General features: G+C 43.3%; 1 protein-coding gene across 1 annotated transcript; it reads right to left on the bottom strand.

Moving 5' to 3' along the window:
- Positions 1-8,547: 8,547 nt before the first annotated feature.
- On the bottom strand, positions 8,548-24,836 carry Slc26a2 (solute carrier family 26 member 2). Its single transcript, XM_034518440.2, has 4 exons — positions 24,634-24,836; positions 14,737-14,872; positions 13,071-13,789; positions 8,548-11,137 (listed from the first exon to the last, which is right to left on the bottom strand). The coding sequence occupies exons 3-4, from the start codon at positions 13,767-13,769 to the stop codon at positions 9,617-9,619; spliced, it is 2,220 nt and encodes a 739-aa protein (XP_034374331.1). The 5' UTR covers positions 13,770-13,789; positions 14,737-14,872; positions 24,634-24,836; the 3' UTR covers positions 8,548-9,616.
- Positions 24,837-27,009: the final 2,173 nt, after the last annotated feature.

The following is a 27,009-nucleotide window of genomic DNA, read 5'->3' as shown; positions in this document are numbered from 1 at the left end:
ATGTAGCAGCTTGGTGCTGTTTTCTGCCAGTCTTCCTTCTGGGTAATTGCATGGAGTTTTCGGAAACCCACAGCAATTATTTTTCTTTCTTCAGTTTGTTAATTGAAACAGACACATAAAGCAGACTTATTATAAAAGCACTTCCATATTGAATAAAGCAAGTCAAGAAAAATACAGTAGATGTTTGGTTTCTTTTTCCTCTTTAACAAGCCAGTATGAAATTTTGAAATAAAAGCACTGAATATATTTTAATTTTTTTTGAGACAGGTTCTCATTATATAGTTCAAGCTAGGCTAGCCTGAATTTGCCATCCCCCTGCCTCAGCTTTCTGAGATTATAGGTGCGTATGCTGATGATTGTCTTACATTTTAGATTCTGACCACTTGGTGGGTGAAAATGTCTCCTGGATAGAGCCCGTGGCTGTACCTAGTGCTGTCCTCAGCTTCCTGTGTCAGGGTTAATTCAGAGTTCTTCCTCGGCCCACCCTTCTGCGGTCATTACTGCTTATTCTGCAAATTCTTTTGGGACCTTGCCATTCCCTGACCAAGTTTCTATGCTGGCTCTCAAATACCTACAAGAATACAAAAATCAGAGCCATTGTAGGGGCACAAAGCCAGCCCTGGAGAGTCAGCGGCAGGTGAATCTCTGTGAGTTCAAGGCCAGCCTGGTCTACACAGTGAGTTCCAGGATTGTTATACAAGGAAACCTTGTCTCAAAAACAAACAAACAAGCAAACAAATAAACAAAACAAATCAGATCATTCCTCTGAGTTTTTATACCTTGTATAGTTGCCGTGAACCTGCATTTCCAACCTGGAAATCAAGCTAGACACTGAATTCTTTGAGACAGTGGTTCTCAACCTTCCTAATGATGTGAACCTTTAATATAGGTCCTCATGTTGTGCTGGCCCTCAACCATAAAATCATTTTGTTGTTACTTTAGAACTGTAATTTTGCCACTGTTATGAATTATAAATATGTGATATGCAGGATATCTGGTACCTGTGAGAGTCTTTTGACCCTCAGAGGGGTTCCCACAGGTTGAGAACCACTGCCTTAAGGAATGAATGGAGTCTTTTGACCTCCAGGCTTTCCTAAAGTTTCCATCAACAGAAACTTCATCCTGTTCCTTTATGTTTTCTCAGTGTTCTGTAATACTTCTTTAAAATGACTTGTTTCTTCTTAGTGCATTGGTGTTTTGCCTGCATGTACCTATGTCTGTGTGAGGGTGTCAGATCCCTTGGACAGGGGTTACAAACAGTTGAGAGATGCCATGTGGGAAATGAACCAGGGTCCTCTGGAGAAGCAGCCAGTGCTCTTAACCACTGAGCTATCTCTCCATCCCCCACCCTGTAACTTTTTAATTAGAGTCTGAGCTCTGTGGGAGAAATAACCAGCCTGTTCTTAATGGTGCCTTGCCTAGGGCTGTGGGGATATAGCTAGGGCTGTACTCAATTGGAAAGGGTTGACCAAAGTTTTCTGTATCATAGCTTCCAACCCAAATGAAACACTATTGTTTGACAATGTGTTCTAATGCATAGCATTAAACTTGTGCCCTTCCATCAAAATCACTGTAAGACATTTTGCCTCTGTTTATTCAGACAGGACTTTAATAAGAAAGGCTTCATCTAAGTGCCCTGAACATAGTAGATATGTGTTTAATTTGCTTTTTTTTTTTAAAAAAAAAAAAAAGACTTATTTAGTTATTTTATATGAGTATACTGTCGCTGTCTTCAGACACACTGGAAGAGGGCATTGGATCCTATTACAGATGGTTGCGAGCCACCATGTGGTCACTGGGAATTGAACTCAGGACCTCTGGAAGAGCAGTCAATGCCCTTAACTGCTGAGCCATCTCTCCAGCCCCTCCTTTTCTTTTTTCTGAAAAAAGGAGACCCAGTGAGGTGGGTCAGTGGGTAATGATACTTGCTGTGCAGTCCTGGCAGTCTGAGCTCAACCAATCTCAGAACCCACAGGGGAAGGGCCACTTCCTAATATTGCCTTTTGATCTCCAGGCATGCACAGTGGCACATGTATTCTGTGTCTGTATCTGTCTGTCTGTCCGTCTGTCTATCATTCCCTTTCCTTCCTCCCCTGACCCCTCACACACGAGTGTTCTAGGAATTCTCTTTGCTGGGCTTTTATCCAAAGGGAAGAAAACTGAGATTTATTGTTTGCCTATTTATGTCTAGTACTGTTTAATTTGTGATCATCTAATCTTTCTAGAAAATCAATGCAAAACTACAATGTCAAGTTACAGAACTGTTAATAACTATGCTACAGGGCATACTTCTTTAGAGTGTAGCTGCATACTTCTGCCACCAGAGGGCAGAGGTGGACTACATAAGGGAGAAAGCTTGGGGAACCCTTAGGAACATCCAGCCCTAGTTGCTCTGATGCTGTAGGGAAGTCAGGGAAAGAAAAGCAAATAGGAGACTCAAAACGTGGGCCTCTCATTCAAATGACTAAAGCTTGAATTAACTGTGCCTGAGTGTGTGATGGTTTGAATACGCTTGGCCCATGGGATGTGGCACTATTAGGAGGTGTGGCCTCGTTGGAGGAAGTGTGTCATTGTGTAGATGGGCTTTGAGGGCTTTAGTGCTCAAGGTCCGCCCAGTGCAGAAGAGACCCTGTTCCTAGCTGCCTATGAGAGTCTCCTCCTGGCAGCCTTTGGATAAAGATGTAGAACTCTAGAGAACCATATCTGCCTGCATGCATGCTGCCATGCTTCCCACCATAATGGACTGAACCTCCGACACTGCAAGCCAGCCCCAATGGAATGTTATCTTTTATAAGAGTTGCCTTGGTCATGTCTCTTTACAATGGGAACCCAAACTAAGACACTGAGACCATTTAATCTACCCCACTACATATCTCTTTATTAAAAACTTTTCTTTTTCTTTAAAGATTTATTTATTGATTTTATGTATGTGAGTATACTGTAGCTGTCTTCAGACACACCAGAAGAGGGCATCAGATCCCATTACAGATGGTTGTGAGCCACCATGTGGTTGCTGGGAATTGAACTCAGGACCTCTGGAAGAGCAGTCAGTGCTCTTAACCACTGAGCCATCTCTCCAGCCCAAAAAACTTATTTTTCAATCTATGAATATTATTGGAAATGTAATTGCCTTTTACTAGGCATATTCCAGAAATAAACTGAAGAAATAATTTTCCAGCAAACATATCCGTGCTTGCAATAATAATTTATCTTACAATATAGGTACTGCTTGCCTTCTGCACTACCACTCTCAAGAAACTCAGCTGTAGAAGTTGCGGGGATGAATAAGAAACATCACTTCACTCACTATGCACAGGCGACACAGGAGTGCAGCAGTTGGAGCCCAAAGGATCCACTGATTAAGAGGAAAAGGACGACTGAGACATGAGGCAGGGAGACACAGGGAGTTGGTAGAAGAGGGTGGAAGACAACTCGAGGTGGAACAGTGTAGCCTAGGGTGTCAACTGTTCCACTGGGCACAGCTAAGGCGAGTGGTTGGCATGTTAGGCAAGACTTCGTGGTAGAGCAAAGGCTAGAGGAGCACTTGTCTTCTTTCTCCTCTCCTCTTTGGGGAGACAGTATCTTGCTATGTAACCCAGGCTGATTTCAAGCAGGAAATTCTACTCCACCATGCTAAATGCTGGGATGACAGGCATGTACCACCATGCCCAGGTAAGGCCAGAGATTTTAAGGTCTTGTCAGCCAGGCCTCTAATCTCGAGCTTATCCTGAAAACACTGAGGAACTACTGATGAGTTGTCATTTTTTTAAGTTAATTCCTAAGTAGAGTTAGATGTGCTGGCTCACACCTGTAATCTGAACACTTAAGAATCTGGGGATAAATACAGTTACTGTTACAGGTTGGCTGTGGTCCTTTTTAAAAAATCTGTATAAGATTTATTTGTAGTTTATATATGAATGAGACACCAAAGAATGAAAGTGTTCTCTATAGGATCCAGGACGCTTGGTGCTGTGCAGACACTGTATGGAAAGGCTAGCGTAGTTACCGCCCTCACTCTGCTGAATGCTAATGAGGTTGGGGAGAGAATACGCAAGTTGCTGTAAAAAGACTAGAAGCCATCCTTAGCCCTGTGCCCACATTCACTCATTTGAGAAGGCATAAGAAGTAGGTATAGAAAGTGGTAGTGCCAGTGCCTTCCAGGCAGACATGATGGCGCCATGTCTGTGATCCTGACACGCAAGCTGAAACAGGAGGATCAGCTGTTTGGACCACGTGGCAAGGCCTTGTGTCAAGCAGACAGACAAACAACCATCAAAATGTCTAACTGTGCTCCATTAGGAATTGCACTAAGTTCTCTGTCACCCTGTGGTACTCTTCTCTGTTCTCTGATGTGAAAATTCGGCTTAGGCCTCTCTTGCTCAACCATGCAGATTGGGGCTTTCTGACTGATGTTACAGGAGTCCAGCACTGTGAGAGCTGAGGGGTCTTGAAGCAATCTAACCCTCTTGTTGTGTTCGCTAACAAAAGAACTGAGTCCCCAGAGGGACAGCATTGAGTTGTCTATCATTAGATGCGTGTGTACAGGTGAATGAGATACTATTTATTTATTGAGACAACCTTGACTGACCGTCCTGCCTCCCTGCCCCGCCTCTACTTTCTGAGTGCTGGGGAAGCAGGCCTGTGTCACCACACTAAGATAGCACTTTCAAATGCACGGGTAACTGATTTCAAATAACTGGTAACTGGCAACTAAGGGCACTGGCTGCTCTTCTAGAGGACCAGGGTTCAATGCCCACATGGTGACCCACAACTGTCTGTAAGTCCAGCTCCAAGGGATCTGATTTCCTCTTCTGACCTCTGTGGGTACTGCACACACATGGTACACAGACATATGTGCAAGTGAAACACCCCAAGACGTAAAAGTTAAAACATTTTAAATCAAATTCACCAATATCTAAATGTTTTAGTCAGAACCTCCAGTACTAAAATAATTTACACAGTAATATTTTATTATAATAACAATTTATTTAAACAAATGACACCCTTAAATCTCAAATACATAGAAGACCCTTGTAAAATAAGCAACACAAACATATTCTTCCAGAAGGAAATGATTAACAACCTCCTCCCCACAACAGGAAACACCTCATCCTTGTCTGAAGGAGGGTTGAGTGCTGATTATCAGGATCAGCAGGGAGGCACGTAACTGAATTAAAAAGCCTACTATAAAATACATCCCTAATAGTAATCAGGCCTGGCAAAGGGTGGTGACGGCTAAACCCTTCTCCATCATGTCTGCATTTGTACACAGTGCTATGAGGGGGGCAAGCCAGGCCATGTGGGTATTCTTACACTCACTGCTAAGACACAGAAGGCACAGTGGCATCAGGACCCCAATTTCCCAAATAATTTGCACTGAAGAGGAGGAAGGAGCTATTTGGTTCTGCATTTCTTGCTAGGGATGCGGTACTGGGTGTGGGATTATCCTCAGAGTAAGTCTGTTCAAGTTTCAGATTAAAGCCCTTTGTGACCTAGCAGCTATGACAGACTTAGAATACAGTGTCTCCAATAAAAGCATTTGTTACTCTCACTACACAGTCTGCAGACTTCAATACACTCTTATTTTAAATTAAGTCATAGGGTACAAAATACATACTCAGAAATATACTAGTATAACGTTTATTTGAGTTTTAAATAGTACTTAGCAATTTAAAATTTCAGTTACAAAATACTTTTGGTAAAAAAAAATAGTTCTTACCATGATAAAAATCACCTTATTAAAAACATTCCATCTATGTCTAAAACCTCAATTTCCAAGTTACTATTAAAAATAAAACTTTAAAAACTTACTTTTAACACAAAATAATTCAGTTGTACTCTACTTTATGAAATAGCCTATAACAAGCCAGCTGGTGCACTGTTTTGTCCTGTTCCATTATAATTTTCATGCTTAAACTTAGCACCCAAATGTACTATGATCCATAATTTACTAGAATCTTTATATATAAAAAAAGGAGTTGGAGGACAAATGGGTCTCCAACAGCTAGCTAGTTTTCTTCTCTCTTCTGCTGGCAAGGTCTCACCAACTATCTCAGGCTGGCCTCAAAGACTCAATCCTCCTGCCCCAGCCTCCCAGTGCCTCCCAGGCTACTGTGCCCACTCTGAGTCTAAGTAGCAATCCATCCTTTCTGTAACTTAATTTAAAGTCCAAGTTCAAATTAAAATTAAGACCACCAGAATTAAGAGTCCAAGAACAACACAAATGAACAAAAAAATTAGGCAAAAATGTAAAGCTAATCCTGGAGAATTCCACTTTTCCGGAGATCAGTCTTGCCTGCATGTACCAGAGTGGCACTTGCCTCCAGCTCAGGCCTTGATCTGCCCTCAGCACAAATATTCTCCACAAAGTACTTCTAAGTCCCCCGGGACACTGACTCCCAGACACTGGGGCTATGCAGAAGCGTTTACTTCTGTGCAGAGAGCCATCAGCTCATTCCTGTCAGCACCTCCATGAAAACTCGGAAGTGAGGACACTAACGGGGGACACAGAGCTCCACCATCACTGTAAATGAAGAGACTCATTGGAGGGCCTTAGTCCCCAGACCTACCGCACTCCTTTCTGTGTTTTCTAGACTGAGGTTAATCCTGGCAACGTGTTCTTAAAGGTCCAACGGCCAGGGACACCCGCGGAGGATCGCTGTTGTAGCTATGATGCAGCCAGGAGCATTCGTCTAATGAACTCGTCTATCACCTCCATGTAGTCTCAGAGTTCGCCTTCATTGTGCTGAACACTTTATATAAATCATACCTGTCCCACTGACCCTGCTTAAAATTAACTAGGCACCCTGGTCAATTTCTGGCCAATACAGATTTTGGTGTTCTAACCTTTCACTCCCCTGACCTGTGTTCTTTTCAGTAGCACGTCTGCATACACATTAGCATACTCCATCCCCAGGACCTGTGAACTCCAGCACCTGGAGGCAGAAGCAGGGAGACCAGCAGTTCACAATCACCCTTAGCTACTTAGCATGTCTGAGGCCAGCCTGTGCTACATAAGACCTTGTCATAAAATATACACCGACACATGCACATTCTGTATATCAAATAAATGATAGTCATTTAACAGCATTCAGAGTTCAACTCTGTAAACAATCAGGAAATATTTTACACTCTAATGTTCAGAGTGAGCAAGATAACTTTTATAAATATGTTTAAAGCATCAAAAAGGAAATGAAAATGGTTTTTTTGTTGTTGTTTCTGGTGCTGGTGGTAAATTAGGCTTTGGTTCTAAATTCGATTCCTTCAAATGTCAGCAATCAAAATCAATTTTTATGTTCAATTTAGAAAGATATCAACCCAAAGAGAAAGGCGGCAACAAACTCTAGTGCAATTGTGTTTTAAAATGGCTATTAAAAAGCAGGATCCTGTTTGCTTTTGTGGGACAAACACAAGTCAGAACATAACTTGTGAATTTCTTAATACACATATATTAAAAACCAATTAGATCCACACTATGGACGTACAGGTTAATCAAAGGGCAGATACTTTCCAAACACTGAGCTAAAATCTTCTTCTATTCTGGTATTGAATGGATTATACAGTTATCTTAAACATGTGCCTTAAAAAATGTGTGTGTGTGTGTGTGTGTGTGTGTGTGTGTGTGTGTGTGTGTGTCTGTGTACCATGGAAGTCAGGAGAGGGTTAGATCACCTAGAGCTAAAGTTGCAGGCGGTTGTGAGCTGTCTAATGTGGGTGCTGGACTTGGGTCCCCTGCAGGAGTAGCAAGTGCTCTTAACTCCTGAACACCTCCCTCGCCCCCACTGAACATGTACGTAGTAGTCTGTCCCTGAGTAACATCTCTAACAGTCTTAATTCCAACATGGCCTGAGGAAAGGGCAAGAGGGATTTTCAAAAATGACAAGGATACTGTGATTTTTCAATTATTCATAAAGCTAGGGAGACAAAAGAACAAGCGAGCAGCAGTCGACATTTCTAGAACTCTAGGACAGAGTCCAGAGGGATGTCAAAATCCATGGCAATGATTTGAAATCCAGCAGAAATCCACATTTTCTACTGTGAAGCTTTTATTGGAAGCATGGAAAGCTATTTCCCACATAAGCAAACAGGAACACTCTGCCACTAGGGAAGAACAGCGGCAGATCCTGGAGTTCGCGTGTGTAAAAGGTTTGAAAGCACTCCACCTCAGTAGGTTCGTTACACAGAGTGCTTCCCATAAATATTTTAAATTGTTTTGCATGTAAGAACAGGCTAAAAATGATTTTACACTTCAGAAACTGTTACTTTAATAAATGTCTTCATTGCATGTGAGTCTTCTATGCCTCACTTGGGAGAACTTTTCTTACCTGTCGAAGTCTTTTTTTGAAGAAACTACTCAGCTCATAACCTGCAGCCAGCTACTGAGAATGGCACACCAGTACATCTAGAGCTCTTTGAAGGTTCCAAGTCTTGCATTAAAAGTGGCCACGGACATCAATATTTATCATATACCAACAGGGTGTGTCGCAGTAAGCATCAATGCTGTTTTCACACCTGCAAAGTTAATGATGGACGTCCTTTTGGAAGCACTCTCTCACCTCTGTACTCATCCACAAACAGCCACTTCTATAAAGAAAGACTGACAACCCCCAGTGGATCCTTGCTAAGATGTCTCAGTGGTGGGATGGTGGCATTTCTTAAGGGGAACTGTCATTTATTCTTTACTTTTTTTGCAACCTCTCCTTGAATGTGCACCACGAGCCCATTCACTGTGTTGTAAGAAGCTGCTGAGCCAATATTCTGCTTTCCCTGACAACACTGCCACTCGTGTTCAGAAATGCCAATTTAGCAAGGATTCTGGGGAAACATTGAGAGTAAGTCAAAGGTGAGACAGAGCTTAACATTAGACAAATTCTCAAAGACAGAGACAGAGATGAAGAAAGACGACGGCTTCCACTACTGTTCGGGTTTTAAACTCTTTCCTTGCCTACTTATTCTAAATACAAAGGGATGACTAACACACCAGATATTTATAACACGGGGTCTGTACAATAGTGTCAGGCTGGCTGTGAGGGTCAGATTCTCTTATGAGACTCTGGCACGGTTCCTGTGTGAAGAAAAGGAAAGATGGTGATTTCCAACTATCAGCAAGAGATCTTACTGCTGTCTGGGGAGCAAACCCAGACAGAGACACACCAGCAAGGTCAGACCTTGTCTCCTTAGGCCCTCGTGCTTTGCCAGCCTCTGTACCAGCAACACTGCCTCCTTTCTTGCCGTCTCCAGAGCCATGCAAAGGCTCCAGTGTGTGTAAAGCAAATCCCAACTTTATGTTCCTCTGCATCCTGGGGATAGAGTTCAGATATACAGTTCCTAAAGTAAGGCAATTAAGTTGGGGGCTGCTTTGCAGTTCAATTCTGTTTACACTGTACCCTAAGAATGCTATTTGCATGAAAGCTGGAAGCCACAACACTTACTTCTTTTTGATTCCAAAAGCTCTACTGCACATGAGACGATCAAAAGGCTAGCTGCAAAGGAGAACTATTTCAAGAGTGCACCGCTTTCTCCTTTCAAGGTAGAAAATGTTGCACACTGAAACTGGCAAGACTATTTTTCCTTTTATTAACTTTCCCAGCCAACAGAAAGACTCAGATTAACTTTCTCAGTCACCAGAAAGACTCAGACCATTGACAACGCACACCCCTTTCTGCTTCTGAGAGTCTTCTGCAAAAGCTACCGCTTCAGACAAACTGTAGAAGAGGAGATTTTCTTCTTCCTTTTTGCAATATTCTCCTCTGGCTAAAGAATCCCTCACAGAAGGATTGCACTGAGCCAGTAAAACCTGGATACCAATGGCTTCATAATCCCGGCGAACTTCTTTCAGTGTGTGGATCCCTGCTGTATCTAAAAACTGTATTGCACTACAGTCAATTACGATAGTGTGCACCTCCAAGGGATCATGGGAAAGCTGCAGTGAAACTTCATCCGGGTCCCCACGAAAAGTCACTGTTTCCTCTTTGAGTTTCCTCTTTGCTGCCTTTTTCCAAGCTGCCTTTACCAAGACTGGGTTTAGAGTTTTCTTGTATAAAGCTGATTTAAAGCACTCTTTGTTTATGTAGTAGAGAGGGGCTATGAAGCGGAAAACCTTGATGCCTGACTTACTCCGAAGGTTCTTGTAAGTGGAAATGGATTCAAAGGTTTCAGATTCTTCTTCCAAACCAAGCAGTGAAATCTTTGGCTTCTGAGTACGGAGGATCACACAAAACATTGAAAAACAAACCCCTACAAGCAGGCCTATTTCAGTGCTTAACAGAGCAGAGGACAGCATAGTCACAAACCAGATAACTGTATCCATTCGGCTGAGCCTCCACATCTTTGGCAGGTCTCTAAATTTCAGAAGTGCACCCCGGAGATTTACAATAGTGATCACACCAAGGACACATTTTTGAAGGGAATAGAATAAAGGAGCTATTACCAGAAGGACCAACAAAAGAACAAGGGCTGTCACTATAGCTGACAGCTGCGTCTGGCAGCCTGTTGACTCTTTAACCAATGTCTTTGCGAGAGCAGCACTAGTAGTTATGCAGTGGAAGAAGGAAGGTATGATATTGCAAAAGCCAATGGCATACATTTCTTGGTTTGCTTTGACCGTGTAGCCATGCTTCTTGGCAAACATCTCAGAAAGTGATACAGTGATAGCAAACCCAATGATAGAAATAGCTATTGCATCTACAGCCACATTAGGAATGAGGCTCCAGTCTGGTGCTTTGGGTGGCATAAACCCAGTGGGAATTTTTCCAGCAATACTGGAATTGTAATTCTCATTAAGTTTTCCAAAATGAGAAGCCAGTGTGGCTGCCACAACGACAATGAGCTCGATGGGAATTGGTGCCTTGAGCTGGGACTTGAAGTGTTCATTGAGTTCTTTGGTTGGCACAAGGACCAGGAGACACAAAAGGCTGGTGATGAGATCACAGATGTTGGTCTTATGGATGTTTCTGAAGATGTGGATCCAGGTAGTAATGACTGAGCCTACTCCATGACTCCGAGGAAGGCTCAGCCCAAGGAGGTACTTGGCCTGGGAAGTGAGGATGGTGAAGGAGGCACCAGTGACAAACCCGCTCAGCAAGGCGTCAGAGAGGTAGACAGAGACAAAGCCTACTTGAAAGAAGCCCATCGCTACCTGGAAGGGAGCATATGCAAGTGTTAGGCAGAGATGGGAACGAGCGCCTCGGCTTTGTACTACCTCAGCCTTCCTTGCCTGGCCACAAATTATCAGAGTACCACAGAGTGTCAGAGCTAAAAGAAATGCAATCACACATTACACTTTTCCATGTCTCTACGAAAGAAAGTTTCCTGTAGTCAAACTCATTAGCCCAGCTATAGTGAGGACTTGGGATTTCCACCTTATATAATAATTTAAAACTGCAACACCATTCAGACTGCTTCCAAAAAGAACTGTGTTCAAGGTTCCAAATAAACGTATACAAACTCAAATTGGAGCCAGGCAGTGGTGGCGCATGCCTTTAATCCCAGCACTTGGGAGGCAGAGGCAGGTGGATTTCTGAGTTCAGGGCCAGCCTGGTCTACAGAGTGAGTGCCAGGACAGCCAGTGCTACACAGAGAAACCCTGTCTTGAAACAAACAAACAAACAAACAAAAAACAAAAAAATTATTATCATTAAACTGAAGGTTTTTAGTTTTAGAGTTAAGGTCTCATGGTCCCAGAGTAGCCTTAAACTTTGCCAAAGATGAGCCCAAACTGTTGATCCTCCTGCCTCCACCTCCTGAATGCTAAGATTACAGGCATGGACCATGTTACAACTGAAAGTAAAATTAACTGGTAGAAAAACTAGATTCACATCAAAACTGAGTCCCACTCTGTCATGCGTCCGAGTTAGCAGTAATGCTACATCCTTCCTGCCCACATCCTCAGAGCCTGTTACTCTTCCTCTCCTTGGTGAAATACACTAAGAAGAAGTCCACGTGGACTCTAGGAACACAACCCATTGCCCCTTCCTTCTGTCTCTCCCTCCTTATCTAAGTACCAAATAAAGCCAGCTATTCTCCCCCTTCCTTTCCTGGCTCCAAATACCTGTACTAGAGAGCATGTTTAATGTAGTATTGATTAAGGCAGGGACATAATCATAGCAACACATTAGTGGCTCTATAGGATACTCAAGGATTTTTAATTTCTAATCATTTCTCCTGGCTGGTAAAATGATGGTCCTCAAGTTTTTCTTTCCTTCTTCATCAATCCAAAAGAACTATTAAATTTAGCAGAAGTCTCTCAGTAATATAGCTACTCTTCCCCCCCCCCCACCCTGTTCTTTGAGACAGGGTTTCTCTGTGTAGCCCTGGCTGTCCTGGAACTCACTCTGTAGACCAGGCTGGCCTCGAACTCAGAAATCCTCCTGCCTCTGCCTCCCAAGTGCTGGGATTAAAGGTGTGCACCACCACTGCCCGGCTAAAGTAGCTACTCTTAAGCAAGGCAAGAGCTAGCAATAATGTCAACCACTCTGGGCTTTCTCTTCACCCTTCCCCACTCCCTGTCCCATCCTACTGCCCTCCTGTCTGACTATTCATGGTGATTTGCCAAGAATCAGCCACAACAATCTTAAGCAAACTCAGTGTTTCCAACATACAAAGTTATGAATTGTACTAGTTATGACTTGTACTAGTTATGAATTGTACTAGTTATGAATTGTACTAGTGGGCCTGAGGACCCTTTTCTGATCTTTTTTTTTTTTTTTTAAATAATAAAAATCTGGCTGTTGCTGCTTAAGAGGTAGCCTAGGACGAGCCCAGTTTTACAGTGGGATGTGTGGTTAGGCTGTGGGTTCTGCCATTCATCTTCTTAGCACTCAGTACGTGGTAGCCTTGTTACAACCCCAGCAGCCTATATACCAGAGACTTTGTGTATAATGATTACTTTCGCCAGAAATAACCAACTGTTACATCTCCCTCTTTCTTCTTCCCCTGGTGTCTCAGGCTCTCACCATGTAGTCCTAGATCTTGCTATGAAACCAGGCTGGCCTCAAACAACTCCCCTGCCCCTCCCTCTTAAATGCTGGGCTACTACGCCCAGCCCAAATGTTCATTTCTCTGTTTCTTACCTGATAAACTCCAGCCATGAATGTCACAGTGCTGCCAATTTTAATTGCATAATAGCTTTTGTCACAGAGTCCGTCTAATGTTTGGTTTACCACCACAGATCCATTTGAAACCACTGCTAGCGGAGACGATGTAGCAGCAGTGTCAGGGCAGGCTTTATGTAGTTCTCGGTCAACTACCTCACCAATCATAAGGCACAGTATTCCAAAAATGCCCACAGAGATGTGGCGGGAGGTACCAAACAGGAAATAAATAATGCTGGCAAAAAATGATGTATATAGACCATAGACAGGCTCCTGGCCAGCCAACAGGGAGTAAGCAATAGACTGGGGCACCAACAGTATACCCACAATCAGGCCAGACATCACATCGCCCAAAATGTTTTTCTTCAAATCATATTTTGGGAGCCACCGCAATACAGGAAAGCAATCGAAAATCCCATGTCTGACTTTGGCTGCACTACACTGGCAACTCTTCTGGAGCTTTCTGATGACAAACTGTTTGATGTTAGTCTCTGGTTTCTCATGAAGTTCCATGTGGATCCTACGGAAAGCTCTCCGTGGATCACTGGTCTCAAACTGCCTCAAGTCAGTGCTTGATCCTCTTTGAGCCTCCAGGGGGAGCTCAGATGGGAAACCATAGGGTTCTTCAGGTAAGTCCCTCGGTGAGAGGTCATGTTGCTCTTTATTTTCTGAAGACATTTCTGGAGATAGTTTACTTCCTGGCCCAGAAAAAAAAAATGTTAATTTACAAATTAGTTCTCAGTGCTCATATGTATTAGCAGCCTTATTTATCATCTGTGAGGTTAAAGAATTCCATTTGGGGGTAGGCTTTTTCTTTTGAGACAGCACTGGCTGACCTAGTACATGTAATGCAGATCAAGCTAGCTTAAAACTCACAGATATCTACCTGTCTCTACCTCCTTTGTATTGGAATTAAAAGGATGGGCTACTGTGCCCAAACTGGGGATAGATAACCTGCATATCTCCCCCTTAAGTGAGGCTCATTTGGCCCTGGCCTGAGAAGTTAGAGAGAAAGGCCAGAAGTAGACTATAAACAGCAAATCAAAATAAATCATTACTATACAACTTCTCAAGAAAGTCCTCAAGAAAGAAAGACAGTAATCACTAAGGATTCTCCCATGTATCCTCCTGGATCCCCTGAAGATTTTTCTAAAAAATAAATTAAAAAAAAGTATGAGGGCCAGGTGATAGTGGTGCACACCGTTAATCCCAGCATTCAGGAGTCAGAGGCAGGTGGAGCTCTGTGAGTTCCAGGCCGGCCTGGTTTCCAGGGCAAAAGTATGAGGTGAGGCAGCCTTTCTTGGTTCCATATGCTACCAATGGTCCTCACAGGCTAAGTAGAGAAATAGTGTTGCCCAGAACTTCCACTTGGAAGATAAACAAGAGGCCCTACATCTCCGGCCCTGGAACTAATCATCTAGTACCAAAGGACCTACCTACCTCTAGGAACTAGAACATAACATAACAAAACAAAACAATTGGTTTTTGTTGTAATAGAATAGCCAAGAGTTTGGTATGTGACATATCAAGTATTAAATATCAAGTATTTAAACATAAGAAACACTGAAGTAGAGGTCCAAGAATCTTGAGAATACCCAGAAGGACGGGCAGAAAAGCTAACTCCCCAACCATCACCACCACTTACCAATCACTGTTGCTCAGAGTGTGCTTCTGAAGGCAGACACACATCACTTACAGAGTAACAAAGACAGGAATTACAGTACATGTCCTGGAAATGATGGAAGCCAGAAGATGATGTCTTTAAAGCAGTAACTTTACACCTGGAATGCACAATAAAAAGAAAATTCTTTAAAAGATGGAGTCACTGAATTTATTACCTGAGCTCAGTGTGTGTCCACATGTGCAGGAGTGAGAGAACCTGCACGCTCACCCCCTCACCCCAGGGGCTTTTTTTTTTTTTTTTTTTTTTTTTTTTTTTTTTTTTTTTTTTTAGATCTATTAGGACAGTGTTCGACTTTAAATATACCAATTTTGGAAATAAAACATTTACAAATCCACATTAATCACTATGTAGCTTTGGCTGGTCTGTTTAATTACGTAGACCAGGTTGACTTTTGTATTAGCTGGCTTTGTGTCAACCTGACACAAGCTGGAGTTATCACAGAGAAAGGAACTTCAGTTGAGAAAATGCCTCCATGAGATCCAGCTGTAAGGCATTTTGTCAATTAGTGATCAAGGGTGGGAGGGCCCCTTGAGGGTGGTACCATCCCTGAAGTCCTGACTTCCTTTGGTGATGAACAGCAACGTGAAAGTGTAAGCTGAATAAACCCTTTCCTCCCCAACTTGCTTCTTGGTCATGATGTTTGTACAAGAATAAAAACCTTGACTAAGACAAACTGGTACCAGAAGTGGGGTATTTCTGTGACAACCTAACCATGTTTTGGGGAGGATTGAGGAAGGACTTTGGAACTTTGAGTTAAAAGAGCCATTGGAATGTTAAGAGCTATATGGGATGTTCTGTAGGAGCTTGGGAGATAATGTTGAGAACAGTGCAGAAGATGGAGGCCTGGCTTGTGAAATTTCAGAGAGAAGATTAAAGACTCTTATCAGGGCTGTTGCTAGTTTGATTGTGAAGATTCTGTGGTTTTGGTTAGCTGGGGCTGAAGAATCAGCTGTGATTAAGAAGATACCAAGAACTACTAAAGCGAAACCTTTACATTACCAAGATTATTGATGCTGGTTAACTGGAGCTAAGAAATTAGTGGAGATTAAAAAGAGACCAGCATCACTGAGGTGAAATCTGGGAAGTGTTTTCTGAGAGCACAAAGAAGTTGTGTTTCAGAGATAGCCAAGGTTGTACCTCGTGCTGTGGCTGGACTTGGTAATGTGTAAGAGTCACCCAGGTGGTACTGGTTTTGAAGACATGAAGGGGTCATAAAGAACAGCTGAGGCTTGGCATTGTGAGAGGCCATGGAAGGCCATTTATGAAGTTACAGCTTCAGTTACAATTGATGGCCCAGGACTGAAGGTGTCACGAAAAGGAGTTGAGACTCGGCACCATGAAGAGAGTCTATTGGTAAAGCCTAGTTACAGTAGAAGACAACAGTGTTTTAGAGATGCCAGTACCATGAGATGACCACCAAGAACAACAACAGCAGTGGAGTATAGAGAGCTGGAGCCTAAAAGACAATGTGTGTGCTACTAAGGACAGGGCTGGAGAAGTGTCTCAAACCCTTGGAGGAGCCCAGAAGATCTTGAATAGATCCCAGACATTGGGTGGTTTGCTTTTGCTTTTGATTGTGACTGTGCCCTGATATATTTTTCCCTCTGAAAGAAAAAAAGTATTTTAGTAGAGCCCACAGTTAAGAAACTTAATTGTAAAAAGACTTTAAATTTTAAAAGAGATTAGATATTTTAAAGAGATTAAAATTTTAATATGTAAAATTTACAAAGACTGTAGGACTTTTAAAGTTATTTAGATTTTAGAGACAAATAAGAAAATAAGGGTCGAGGCTTAATAGTGATGTGTTTGTGTGTCGAGTTGACAAGGGGTCAACTGTACTGGCTGGTTTTGTGTCAACTTGACACAAGCTGGAGTTATCACAGAGAAAGGAGCTTCAGTTGAGAAAATGCCTCTATAAGATCCAGCTGTAAGGCATTTTGTCAATTAGTGATCAAGGGTAGGAGGGCCCATTGTGGGTGGTGCCATCCCTAGGCTGGTAGTCCTGGGTTCTATAAGAAAGCAAGCTGAGCAAGCCAGGGGAAGCAAGCCAGTAAGTAACATCCCTGCAAGGCCCTGCATCAGTTCCTGTATCCTGACCTGCTTGAGTTCCAGTCCTGACTTCCTTTGGTGATGAACAGCAACATGAAAGTGTAAGCTGAATAAACCCTTTCCTCCCCAACTTGCTTCTTGGTCATGATGTCTGTTCAAAAATAAAAACCCTGACTCAGACAACTTCAAACTGATAGAGGTCCACTTCCCTTTGCCTCTTCTCAAGTGCTGGGATTTACGGAGTGCACCACCATGCTCAGCTGGATTTTCATTTTACTTCCTATGTGTGCTTTGTCTGCAAGCACATCTGTGCATTATCTGCAGTCAGTGGCTGTGGAGTCCAGAAGAGAGCATTGGGTCCTCTGGAATTGTAATTGCAGAAGCTTGTAAGCCATTATGTGAGTGATGGAAATTGAATTTAGTCCTCTGGAAGAGCAACCAGTACCCTTGTTTGCTAGGCCATCTCTTTTAGACTCTATAATTAAATTCATATAGCTGTCATTTCTTGTTTTTTTTTTTTTTTTTTAAAGACACTACAGAGCTACAGTCCTTTGAGTATGTGGCTTAGTGAGGAACTACAATGCTGACCCAACAGCCTAACACACTTGCAAAGAAAGCCCCTGAGGAGAAGTAAGGAGAAGAGCTGAGGCAATTCACAGTGGCTGAGACCCAGGAGTGTGCATGCCTAGGCTCATGACACAGCTTTTTAAAACTTACCTTCTACATGGTTACTTGCTTTCCTCTCATATATAACCATTTTTACTTTTTTCCCTCAAAGTATAAAAGGCATTAAGTCTGAGCTCATCCACTGCACACACAGACTCGCAGCTCAGGCGTTACAGAGCTGTCCACACGCTGATAATCATCTGATTCAGTACAACACAAAGAACCAGGGCACAAAAAAACTGAAATAAAACCTTTTCGTTAGACCTAAGACTCAGATACTCAGGCTAGCTCCTTTGCATCTCCATGTTGATATACTTATATTCCTGTATAAGCTTGTTTGCTGTCACTACTTCAAGTCAGGTCTAAAACCTCAAATCAGCTACCCAGACAAAACAAGTAAGATTATCTCACTAACCTCATAAATTATGAGGTCAACTTTCATGATAACTCAAAACACTGGAATTTGACAACATACGCTCGGTGCTTCTTTACAGCTCTTTTTGGTGAGGCACACTTGGTGGAATCCGGGCACAGAAGGGAGCCTGTGTCCTGCAGACCCACTATGCACAGCTGTATGAGGAATGTTAGTGTGTACACCAACTGCCACTCGGTTCCTTGTGCACTTCAGCCTGTCGCAAATGACAACAACCAAAGTCTCTGAACACAGCGAGACTTGCAGAGAGGAGGATATTCTTGGAGAACGATGGCAATGTCAATAGAGCAATTCTGAATTTCTTCATCCATTCTGAGATATGTGCTGTAAAGTCTGGATTAGCAAACTCTCGAGGAAAAGATTTCAGGTCCCCAGAACCTCTCATAACCAATGTCAATGGGAAATTCTTTGAGATAGCCATGACTCCAGTAAGCTGTATAATCCATTTTGAGCTATCTGTGTCACAACTGTCAGGTTACTAACTGGGCAGACCTGACTATAGTGTCCCTTTACAGGGATTGTTCTGGAGTCCTATTTCTTGGTCTTTTAGCAGGCGCTGAATAAATACATTGTATGTAACTAATGTAATACACATTTATAATCTCAACACTTGGGAAGTAGAAGTAGGGGCATCAATAGTTCAAGGTTATCCTCAACCTATACATTAAGTTTGAGGCCAGGGATACATAAAATAAACACATATAAATACATAAAATAATAAAATAAATAAAATATACATATACATCTTATTTTGCAATTGGGGGTATGTCCTGTATTTTCATCCCAAACATGACATATGACCCATATCTGTTGTTTATTGCCACACTAATCAATGTCTACTTTCCTACCTGTCTAGGAACAACTAAGGGCAAGAACAGCCTCTATGGTGACTTACCACCATTATTTCAGCAGTCTAGTCCTTTCATCAAGTCCCAGTAGACGTTTGGTCCACTGGTTCTCAACCTGAGGGTCTTGACCCCTTTGGGGGTCACCTAAGACTACTGGAAAACACAGATATTTGGGTATGTCTCAGAATCCCTCTAAGGCTGTCTACTACTAAACAGAAATACTGGTATAGTCTTCCTCTAAAAGCAAACCCCACAGCCTCTATTTTCTTTCCCCCATGCACCCAATCAGCAGTCATGAACACTAAGCAGCCGGTGCTGGGTTGCAGCCTTCAGACTCCATGCTTTTTCCTGACATCTCCATCTATTTCTTTGGGAGGTGAGCAAGTGGAGTGTTGGGGTTTGAACCCAGGGCCTTATACACACTAAGCATGTGCCCTACAGAAGACTTCTTTTGAGAGATAGCATCTTTCAAAATGGTGTGGAAGTAGAAATAGAAAACTGAATGTCTGCATACAGAAGAATGAAATCAGGCCAACATCGATTATCTTGCACAAAACCTAAGTCCAAATGGATTGAAGACCTCAATATGAAGCCCGAAATACTGAAACTCAGAGAAGAAAGCACAGGCAGTATCCTACAGATATAAGTGTAGCAAAGGACTTTCTGAATAGGACTGCATTTGCTCAAGGATTAAGCAATAATCAGTAATTGCCAAGTGGATCCTCATAATGTTAAAAAGCTTTCTGCACAGCTAAAGAAACAATAGGATGAAGAGGAAGCCCATAGAATGGGAGAGAATCTCCAGCTATATATCTGACAGGGGTGTCTTAGTTAGAGTTTCCATTACTATGAAGAGACACCATGACTAAGGCAACTCTTATGAAGTACAACATTTATTGGGACTGGCTTACAGGTTCTAAAATTCAGTCTATTATCATCAAGGTAGGACGTACAGCAGTGACCAGGCAGGTATGGCACTAGAGGAGCTGAGAGTTCTACATCTTCACCTAAAGGAATCCAGGAGCAGACTGACTTCCAGGCTGCCAGGAGAAGGGTCTCAAAGCCCACCCTCAAAGTGACAAACTTCCTCCAACAAGGCCATACCTCCTAATGATGCCACTCCCTGGGCCAAGCATATTCAAAGCACATCAAGGGTTAAGACCCAGAATATATAAATAAACAAAACAAAATTAAAAACCAGAGACAAAAACAAAACAAAACAAAAAATTTTTAAAAATGGGCTAGGGAATCTGAACAGAATTCTCAAAACAAACAAGCAAACAAACAAACAAACCCAACCAAAACCAGAAATGTTTAAGAACTATCAAATCATGTTCATCACCCTCAGCAATGAAGGAAATGCAAACCAAAACAACTTTTGAGATTTAATATTACCCCGGTCAGAATGGCTATCAGTAACAAATAACTTACAACAAATGCTGGGAAGAGTTTGGGGAAAGGAATCTGTTGGTGAGGTTGCAAACTGATCCAGTCACTCTGAGAATCAGTGTGGAGAATTCTTTAAAAGCTAAGAATAAATCTACCCTATGGCCCAGCTATGCCACTCCTTGGCACACGCCTGAAGGATTCAACACCCTATTACACAGCTGCTTATCTGGTGAACCTGAGCTGGGTCTAGCCTGGGCAAGACTACTGGCTGCTTCCCTCTGTGGCACCTTGCATGGCACCTTCTGGTATTATGAAAACTAGTCCTTAGGGAGGACTAATTTTCCAGTTATGTTCATTGCTGCTCTAGTCACAGTAGCTAGGGAATGGAGACGATCTCAGTTTCTCTCAACATATTAATGGACAATATATGATACATACACAGTGGGATACTATTCAGCTGTAAAGAAACTGAAATTGTAATAATTTCAGGTAAATGGATGGAATGAGAAAATATTGCATTGAGGGAGGTAACCCAGACCCAAAACACCACATATTCTCTCTCGTCTGTGGTGTCTAGCCCCAGATCTTCATGTGTGAGTATATACAATCTGGAGTAACACAGAAACCTGCAAAGTCAAAAAGGATCTAGGAAGGGAGGTGGACCCCTAGAGAGGGGAATAACAGGATATAGGTTTCAAGTTGTTGGTCACTGTGGTAGTCTGAGTAGATATGGCCCCGACAGACTCATGTGTTTGAATGCTTGGTCCATAGGGAGTGGCACTATGAGGAAGTGTGGCCTTGTGTGGACATGTGTCACTGTGGGGACAGGCTTTGAGGTCTCTTATGCTCAAGCTATGCCCAGTGTGGTACACAGTCTCCTGCTGCCTGTGGATCAAGATCCCAGCTTCTCCAGGACCATGTCTGCCTGCATGCCGCCATGTTTCTCCCATGATGACATGGGGGAAACCTCTGAACCTGTAAGCCAGCCATAAATTAAATATTGTCTTTGTAAGTGTTGCCCTGGTCATGATGTCTCTTTGTAGCAGTAAAACCCTAAGTCAGGGAGTCCAAGAATCACCCAAAACAATACAGGCTACTGCTGTTGTCCCTGGAGGTAACTTTCTATTGATATGCACTTCAGACACAGGACCCGGAGGATCCTAGCTTGATCAGACCTGAAAGCATCCTCCCTGAGGACTAGGTTCCAAGGACCCATGTAAGCTTCCAAAGAAAGGAAAATGCCAACAGTCCCACCCAGCTGGGATACCTGTGAACCACAATGATCGGCATAGCAAGACACCTTAGGGGTATAACAGTGGCACTCATATATCTTTGTGAGTAACCTACAGTTGTCTAATTGGACTTAAGGCCTGCTGACAGGAGGAATTTATGCCCAATACTGTAAACCTAGCCAACTACTTAGGACTAGTGAAGTCATCAATTTCAGAGAACTTACTGTCGATAGTTTACTAATCTAGCATGATTCCTAACTGCATTCTAAATACTGTCTTATGCCCACAGATAAGTGTAGCCTTCGCCCCTTATCAAAGACACTTCTCTGTACAACAGATGGATGAAAATACAGAAAGTCACAATAGGTCAAAAGGCAGAGAACAAGTGACTGTAGGGTGTCGAGTCCCGATAGATGCATCCAGAGCACAACGCCTGCACCTAAGGCTCAGGGGATATCGTGGAGGAGGTTGGGGCAGAAAGAGGGCCAGAAGGCTGGGAAGTCGGCTGGGACACTGCATTACAGAAATGCCAGGGAAGCTTTATCCATGATACCTCAACAGTGTGGCTGCCTAAACGAGACCTGAACAAGGATGACAGACACCAACAGACACTGAAGGGAGAACTCTCACTGAGTCCCACCCCAAAACAAAGAACCACAGGCAACTGAGGAATGCTGAGTCTGGGTGAATTAGTCTTCCCCAAGGATGAGCCTCCAAATGTGTTATCCAATACTAAATGGTCAGCCCTGAAACCATACACAGACAGATAACACTAAACAGACTCAGCACACACTATTTATATCAACACAGTGAGTTTATATATTTGAGCATCTGTAGATATATGTACCAATACCAAAGAAAAAGAAGGCAGACATTTGAGAAGTGAGGGGGAACGTGGGAGGGTTTGAAGGGAAGAAATCAAAGGGAGGAAATGATATAATTATGTTTTAAGAATTAAGATAAAGTTATAGTTGTGTGTGCATATATACACACACACAGATACACACACACACACACGCGCACATACACATACTGTAGTGGATATGTCTTTTTAATTAAAAAAATTAATTACTGTGTGTGTGGTTCTGTGTGCAGGCACATTAGTGTTTGATTACTGTATGTGTACATGTGTGGTCCTGTGTGCAGGCACATGAGTGGACAACTCTGTGAAGTCAGTTCTCTTTCCACTTCTACCTTTACATGAGTTCTGGGAATTGAACTCAGTAACCACACATATGCAGCAATTGCCTTTATCCACTAACCCATTTTGATGACTTGCCACTGTATTCTCTGTAACAGGGTCTCTCACTGAACCCAAAGCTCAGAGTTTTAGCTAGGCTGGCTGGCCAGTGAGCTCCTGAGACCCTCCTGTCTCCATCCCCCATGACACTAGCAGTGGTCATGGCTATTACATGTCCTCCACTGATGTTTTATGGTATGTGCACATGCCACTAAAATATTCTTTCATTTTCTATTAGGAACAACAATATAAAGTTATTATCTGTGTTATAATCTCATGCTTTGCCTTCCTCCGTAATTCTTTGTTTGTTTCTTCTAGCTGGATTGTCTTTCTCCAATTATATTCACAACCCATTCTTTTTATTTTCCTCAAGTGTCACCTCACCGATCAGCTCCTTACTAAACACAGTATGCAAAAACAGCACCCCTGCCATCTCCATGTCTGCCTCGAGGGGCCGGCTGCCCTTCTCTTTGGCTTGGCTTTCCCCTATGGCCTTTTTACCATTTCTATTACATATTCACTTTTAAAAGATTCATTTGAATTATGTGTATATGTGTGTGTATATGTGAGTGTGTGTGTGGGAACTTGCAAAAAGGTGCCCTTGGAGCCTAGAAGAAGGTATGAGAACCTCATCAGTTACAGGTGGTTGTCAGGCATCCACGGTGGGTCCTGGGAACCTAACTCAAGTCCTCTGCTGGAGCAATCTACTCTCCCAAGCACCGTTCCATCTTTCTGGCTCCTACACTTATTCTGTTTAAGCTGTAACCTCAAGTTGCTTGCATGACACCTATTAAGTGCTTTACAACTATTTGTAAAGTGGACAAATGATGGTTTAAGAGCTTTGGGGGTGGGGGGGGGAGGGGGGGAGGGAATCTCAATCTAACTCACCAAGTGCCTGCACCTCTTTCCATAGACGCTAAAACCAAGCCTGCATCAAAACACTATAGTTTGTCTAAAGCCATCTACTTGGCTTTGCTCACTCAAAGCTTATAATGTCTACTTTTAAAACGTATCCTAAAATACAATTTGGAGATCTCCAAAGTCCCAAATATGTTCATCTCTTGCTTTTCCTCTAGGAGGCAGCACACCACAGTACTATACAATGATTTTCAGCATAGATTTCAGATAAACATGCAGATTCTTGGGCCTGCCCCTGCAAATCAGAGGAAACAGAAGGCTCTGTATTCCGGGTGATGCTGAGCTAGTGAGCCTGGGACCACAGTTGGCAAATCAATAGGCAAGATCAATCGCCACTCAGATCCCAACTACTATTCAACAGCTTGATGGTACTGGGTGAAAACCACTTGGCATCAATTTCTGACCTGTAAAAAGGAGAGATTATCAAATACCTCACACAAACGAAGATCTCAGAATAGTACAGTACGTGAGAGAGACGTGTTTATGCAGTACAATAGATATTAGGCTCTGTCTCTTGCAATCCTTAACATTCCTGAACGACTTTACACTTGTTACAGGTTTAAATTTCAAATACAAGAATTTCTTCTATATCCAACACAGTATATCACACTAGTTCTAGATGTCTCATTTTTAAAAATCGTGGGGTCAGGGCTAGGAGTTACATAGCTCAAAAGAATACTTTGGGGAGGGCTTTGGTTCAATTCCCAGCACCTTTACAGCCAAAAAGAGCCCTAGAGCAAAGAGGAAAAACTGCAGTAGCCTAGTGCCAAAAAGGGAACTTGATGTCTGAATGCTTGTATTTCTGTGTACCCCAGTTTGTGAGAGCATTGGGGAGAGGTGGAGTATCTTCTCAGCGTGTCCGTCTACCTAACCACTGAAAGAATACAAACTCTAGTTAAGTGTAAAAGGATTTCTGCACTTTTGCATCTAACTAGGAGTGGAAGGTGGAGATAGCCCTTCGGTCCGGCCCGAACACATGAGGTCCGAGGCAGCCCGGCTAGCACTGTTTGCACCTGTCCGGTTCTGTCTCGGCTGCAGATGCCCTGCTGACCACGGCGCTCCCCTCCCGCCTCCCGTCCTCACCTTAGAGTTCGGGGCCGCCGTACACGGGCTCCCGCGGGGCGTCCTCCCGCAAGACTGAGCTGCGGGTTCACCACCGCACGGGTACAGGCAATCCAGCCGCGGGCGAGCCTCCCTTTAATACCCCGGCAACGGTCCCCGCCCATGGCCCGGCCCCGAGGAGGAGGCAGTCGGCCACAGTCACGGGAGGAAAGGTGCAGGAAGGAACCGGGCAAGGCCGGCAGCGTGGAAGTCACGTGGCGTGGCGGCACGGCCGCTGGCCAATCACCCGGGCCGGTGGGCGACAGCCCCGCCCCTCGCCCGCTCGCTTCATCGTGATTGGCTGTTCTGGACTACAAGCCACGCGTCAAAGTCTGTGAATCTTCTGTGGATCGCGGGATCTACTACCCGGACTCCTGCTGGGCCGTAGTCATGGAAGATACCCGGGTACGCGGGGGCGCACCCCGAACCCAGCTTGCCTCTGAAGGCTTTGAATGGCCACAGGCTCTCGCCCCAGGATTCATTCTCCACCCAAGAGCCAAAAACCAGAAGATGCTTTTAAAGTTGTAAATGGAAGTGTAAAGATAAATATGAAATTTCACCCCAATCCCTGTTGACACCTTTCCATGATCGTTAGGGAGAAAAATCAAAGGGGCTCCCTGCTGGCCCTATCCCAATGTTTGTTTCTTCTACTGGGAAGAGAGAGATCTGTGTCTCTACATCCCAAGTGCTGGGGTTAAAGGTTTGCACTCACATAGCTCAACACATTTTATTCAGTCCTCAAAGCTTGAGGGAATACTGTATTATGATTTCTTCTTTTAAAAATATTTAATGCTTTAAAAGTTTTTATTACATTTATGTGTGGGGGTGAGATAGAGGTTATGCGTGTGGAGGTCTAATTGGTTCTCTCTCTTCTACCATGTGGATCCTGGAACAAAACTCAGGTTGTTGGGCTTGACGGCAAGCAAACTGAACCGTCTTAAAGGCCTCGTCTTTTGTTTTTGTTTCTTGGTTAGTTGGATGGTTTCTTTTGTTGTTGTCTTTTCTTTCTGTCCTTCCTTCCTTCCTTCCTTCCTTCCTTCCTTCCTTCCTTCCTTCCTTCCTTCCTTTCTTTCTTTTGACAAGGCCTCACTCTGCAGCTTAGTTGTTCTTGAACCCATAACAATCTTGCTTCCAAGTGCTTACAGGTGAGAACTGCCACACCTGGCTGTGACTGGCTCCCTTTGTATAGTGAAGGACTATGACTCAGACAGTAGGTGAGTTGCTGCAGGCCTGTAGGCAATAAGTGACTGAATATAACCCTGTCACAGCTAAGTAGGAAGCCCACTCTCTTAAATCGCAACACTAGTGAATAAAAATCTCTCATCCCAGAGCTTAACAGATAGCAGTAAAGACTGACCAGATTTAGTAAATAGCAATGACCCGTCTTCTTTCTGTCAGTCTATGTCAATCTTCATTATAGATGAAGAAACTGAGAGTCACAGTATTCATCAACATGTTGTTTGTCAGGGCAATGCCACCGAGTAGTGGTGGGGCAGATACGAATTTTGGTGGAAACTATCAGATGCCCAAACGTAAGAACTCTCAACTATGTCCGGTGCCAGGGAGGACGCAAAGAAGCCATAGGTCAGCCATTGTGGCTTTTCCTCCTGTTTCACTGTTCCCAGCTGCTGCTTCCTGTTGCATCTCCCTCGGAAAACATTCCAGGCAGCTGGACTTTGGCCTGAATGTCTGTCTTTCCTTCACTAGTGCTCCAGGAGAAGATAACCAGTTGCCAGGCTGCTGCTGATCTGACTGAGCTCCCTAATAATCTGCTTTAGCAACGGGTCAGCAGCCTGGCCACTCAGCACCTAGATCTCTTTAACCTCCTGTCTAAGCCTGAGCGTTTGTCCTTCAGTTCATGGAGGCTGGGTGTGGCTGCCTGAGAGCAACACATACCAGTTATAATGTATCCTTCCCTAAACATCTCTTACCAAAGAGTAACTCCTGATATATGCAAAGAATCATTTCAGTTAAGGACCATATCAGGATTCCCCCCCTCAGCACTTCCTGACCACCCAGTGAGACAGGCTACTGGTTTCTAAAGCCCTCTGATGTTGGGATGACCCGCTAGCTATTTAATGATCTGTTCCTAATGGTCTATATAGCTGTTTTATTTTTTGAAAAAAAATCAGTCTCATTGCTTTTAAAAATAGGTGACACAGTTAAACTCAAGATCAACAGGAATCTGAGGATGTGGTTTAGAGGGTAGCATGTCCTTAGGATGTACAAAGCCCTGGGTGTTCATCGGTGAAAAGTAAGTCTCTCTCATACCCTCCTTTACTAAGTCATTTTTGTCCCTTTCTAGAGACACCCACAACAGCAGTTTCCTCTGTTGCCTTCGGTGTTCAATTTATCTCA

Source organism: Arvicanthis niloticus, chromosome 14, assembly GCF_011762505.2.
Source record: "Arvicanthis niloticus isolate mArvNil1 chromosome 14, mArvNil1.pat.X, whole genome shotgun sequence".
NCBI classification, from domain to species: domain Eukaryota; kingdom Metazoa; phylum Chordata; class Mammalia; order Rodentia; family Muridae; genus Arvicanthis; species Arvicanthis niloticus.
Note: the sequence above shows the minus strand (reverse complement) of the source record. Positions and strands in the feature narration are given on the sequence as shown.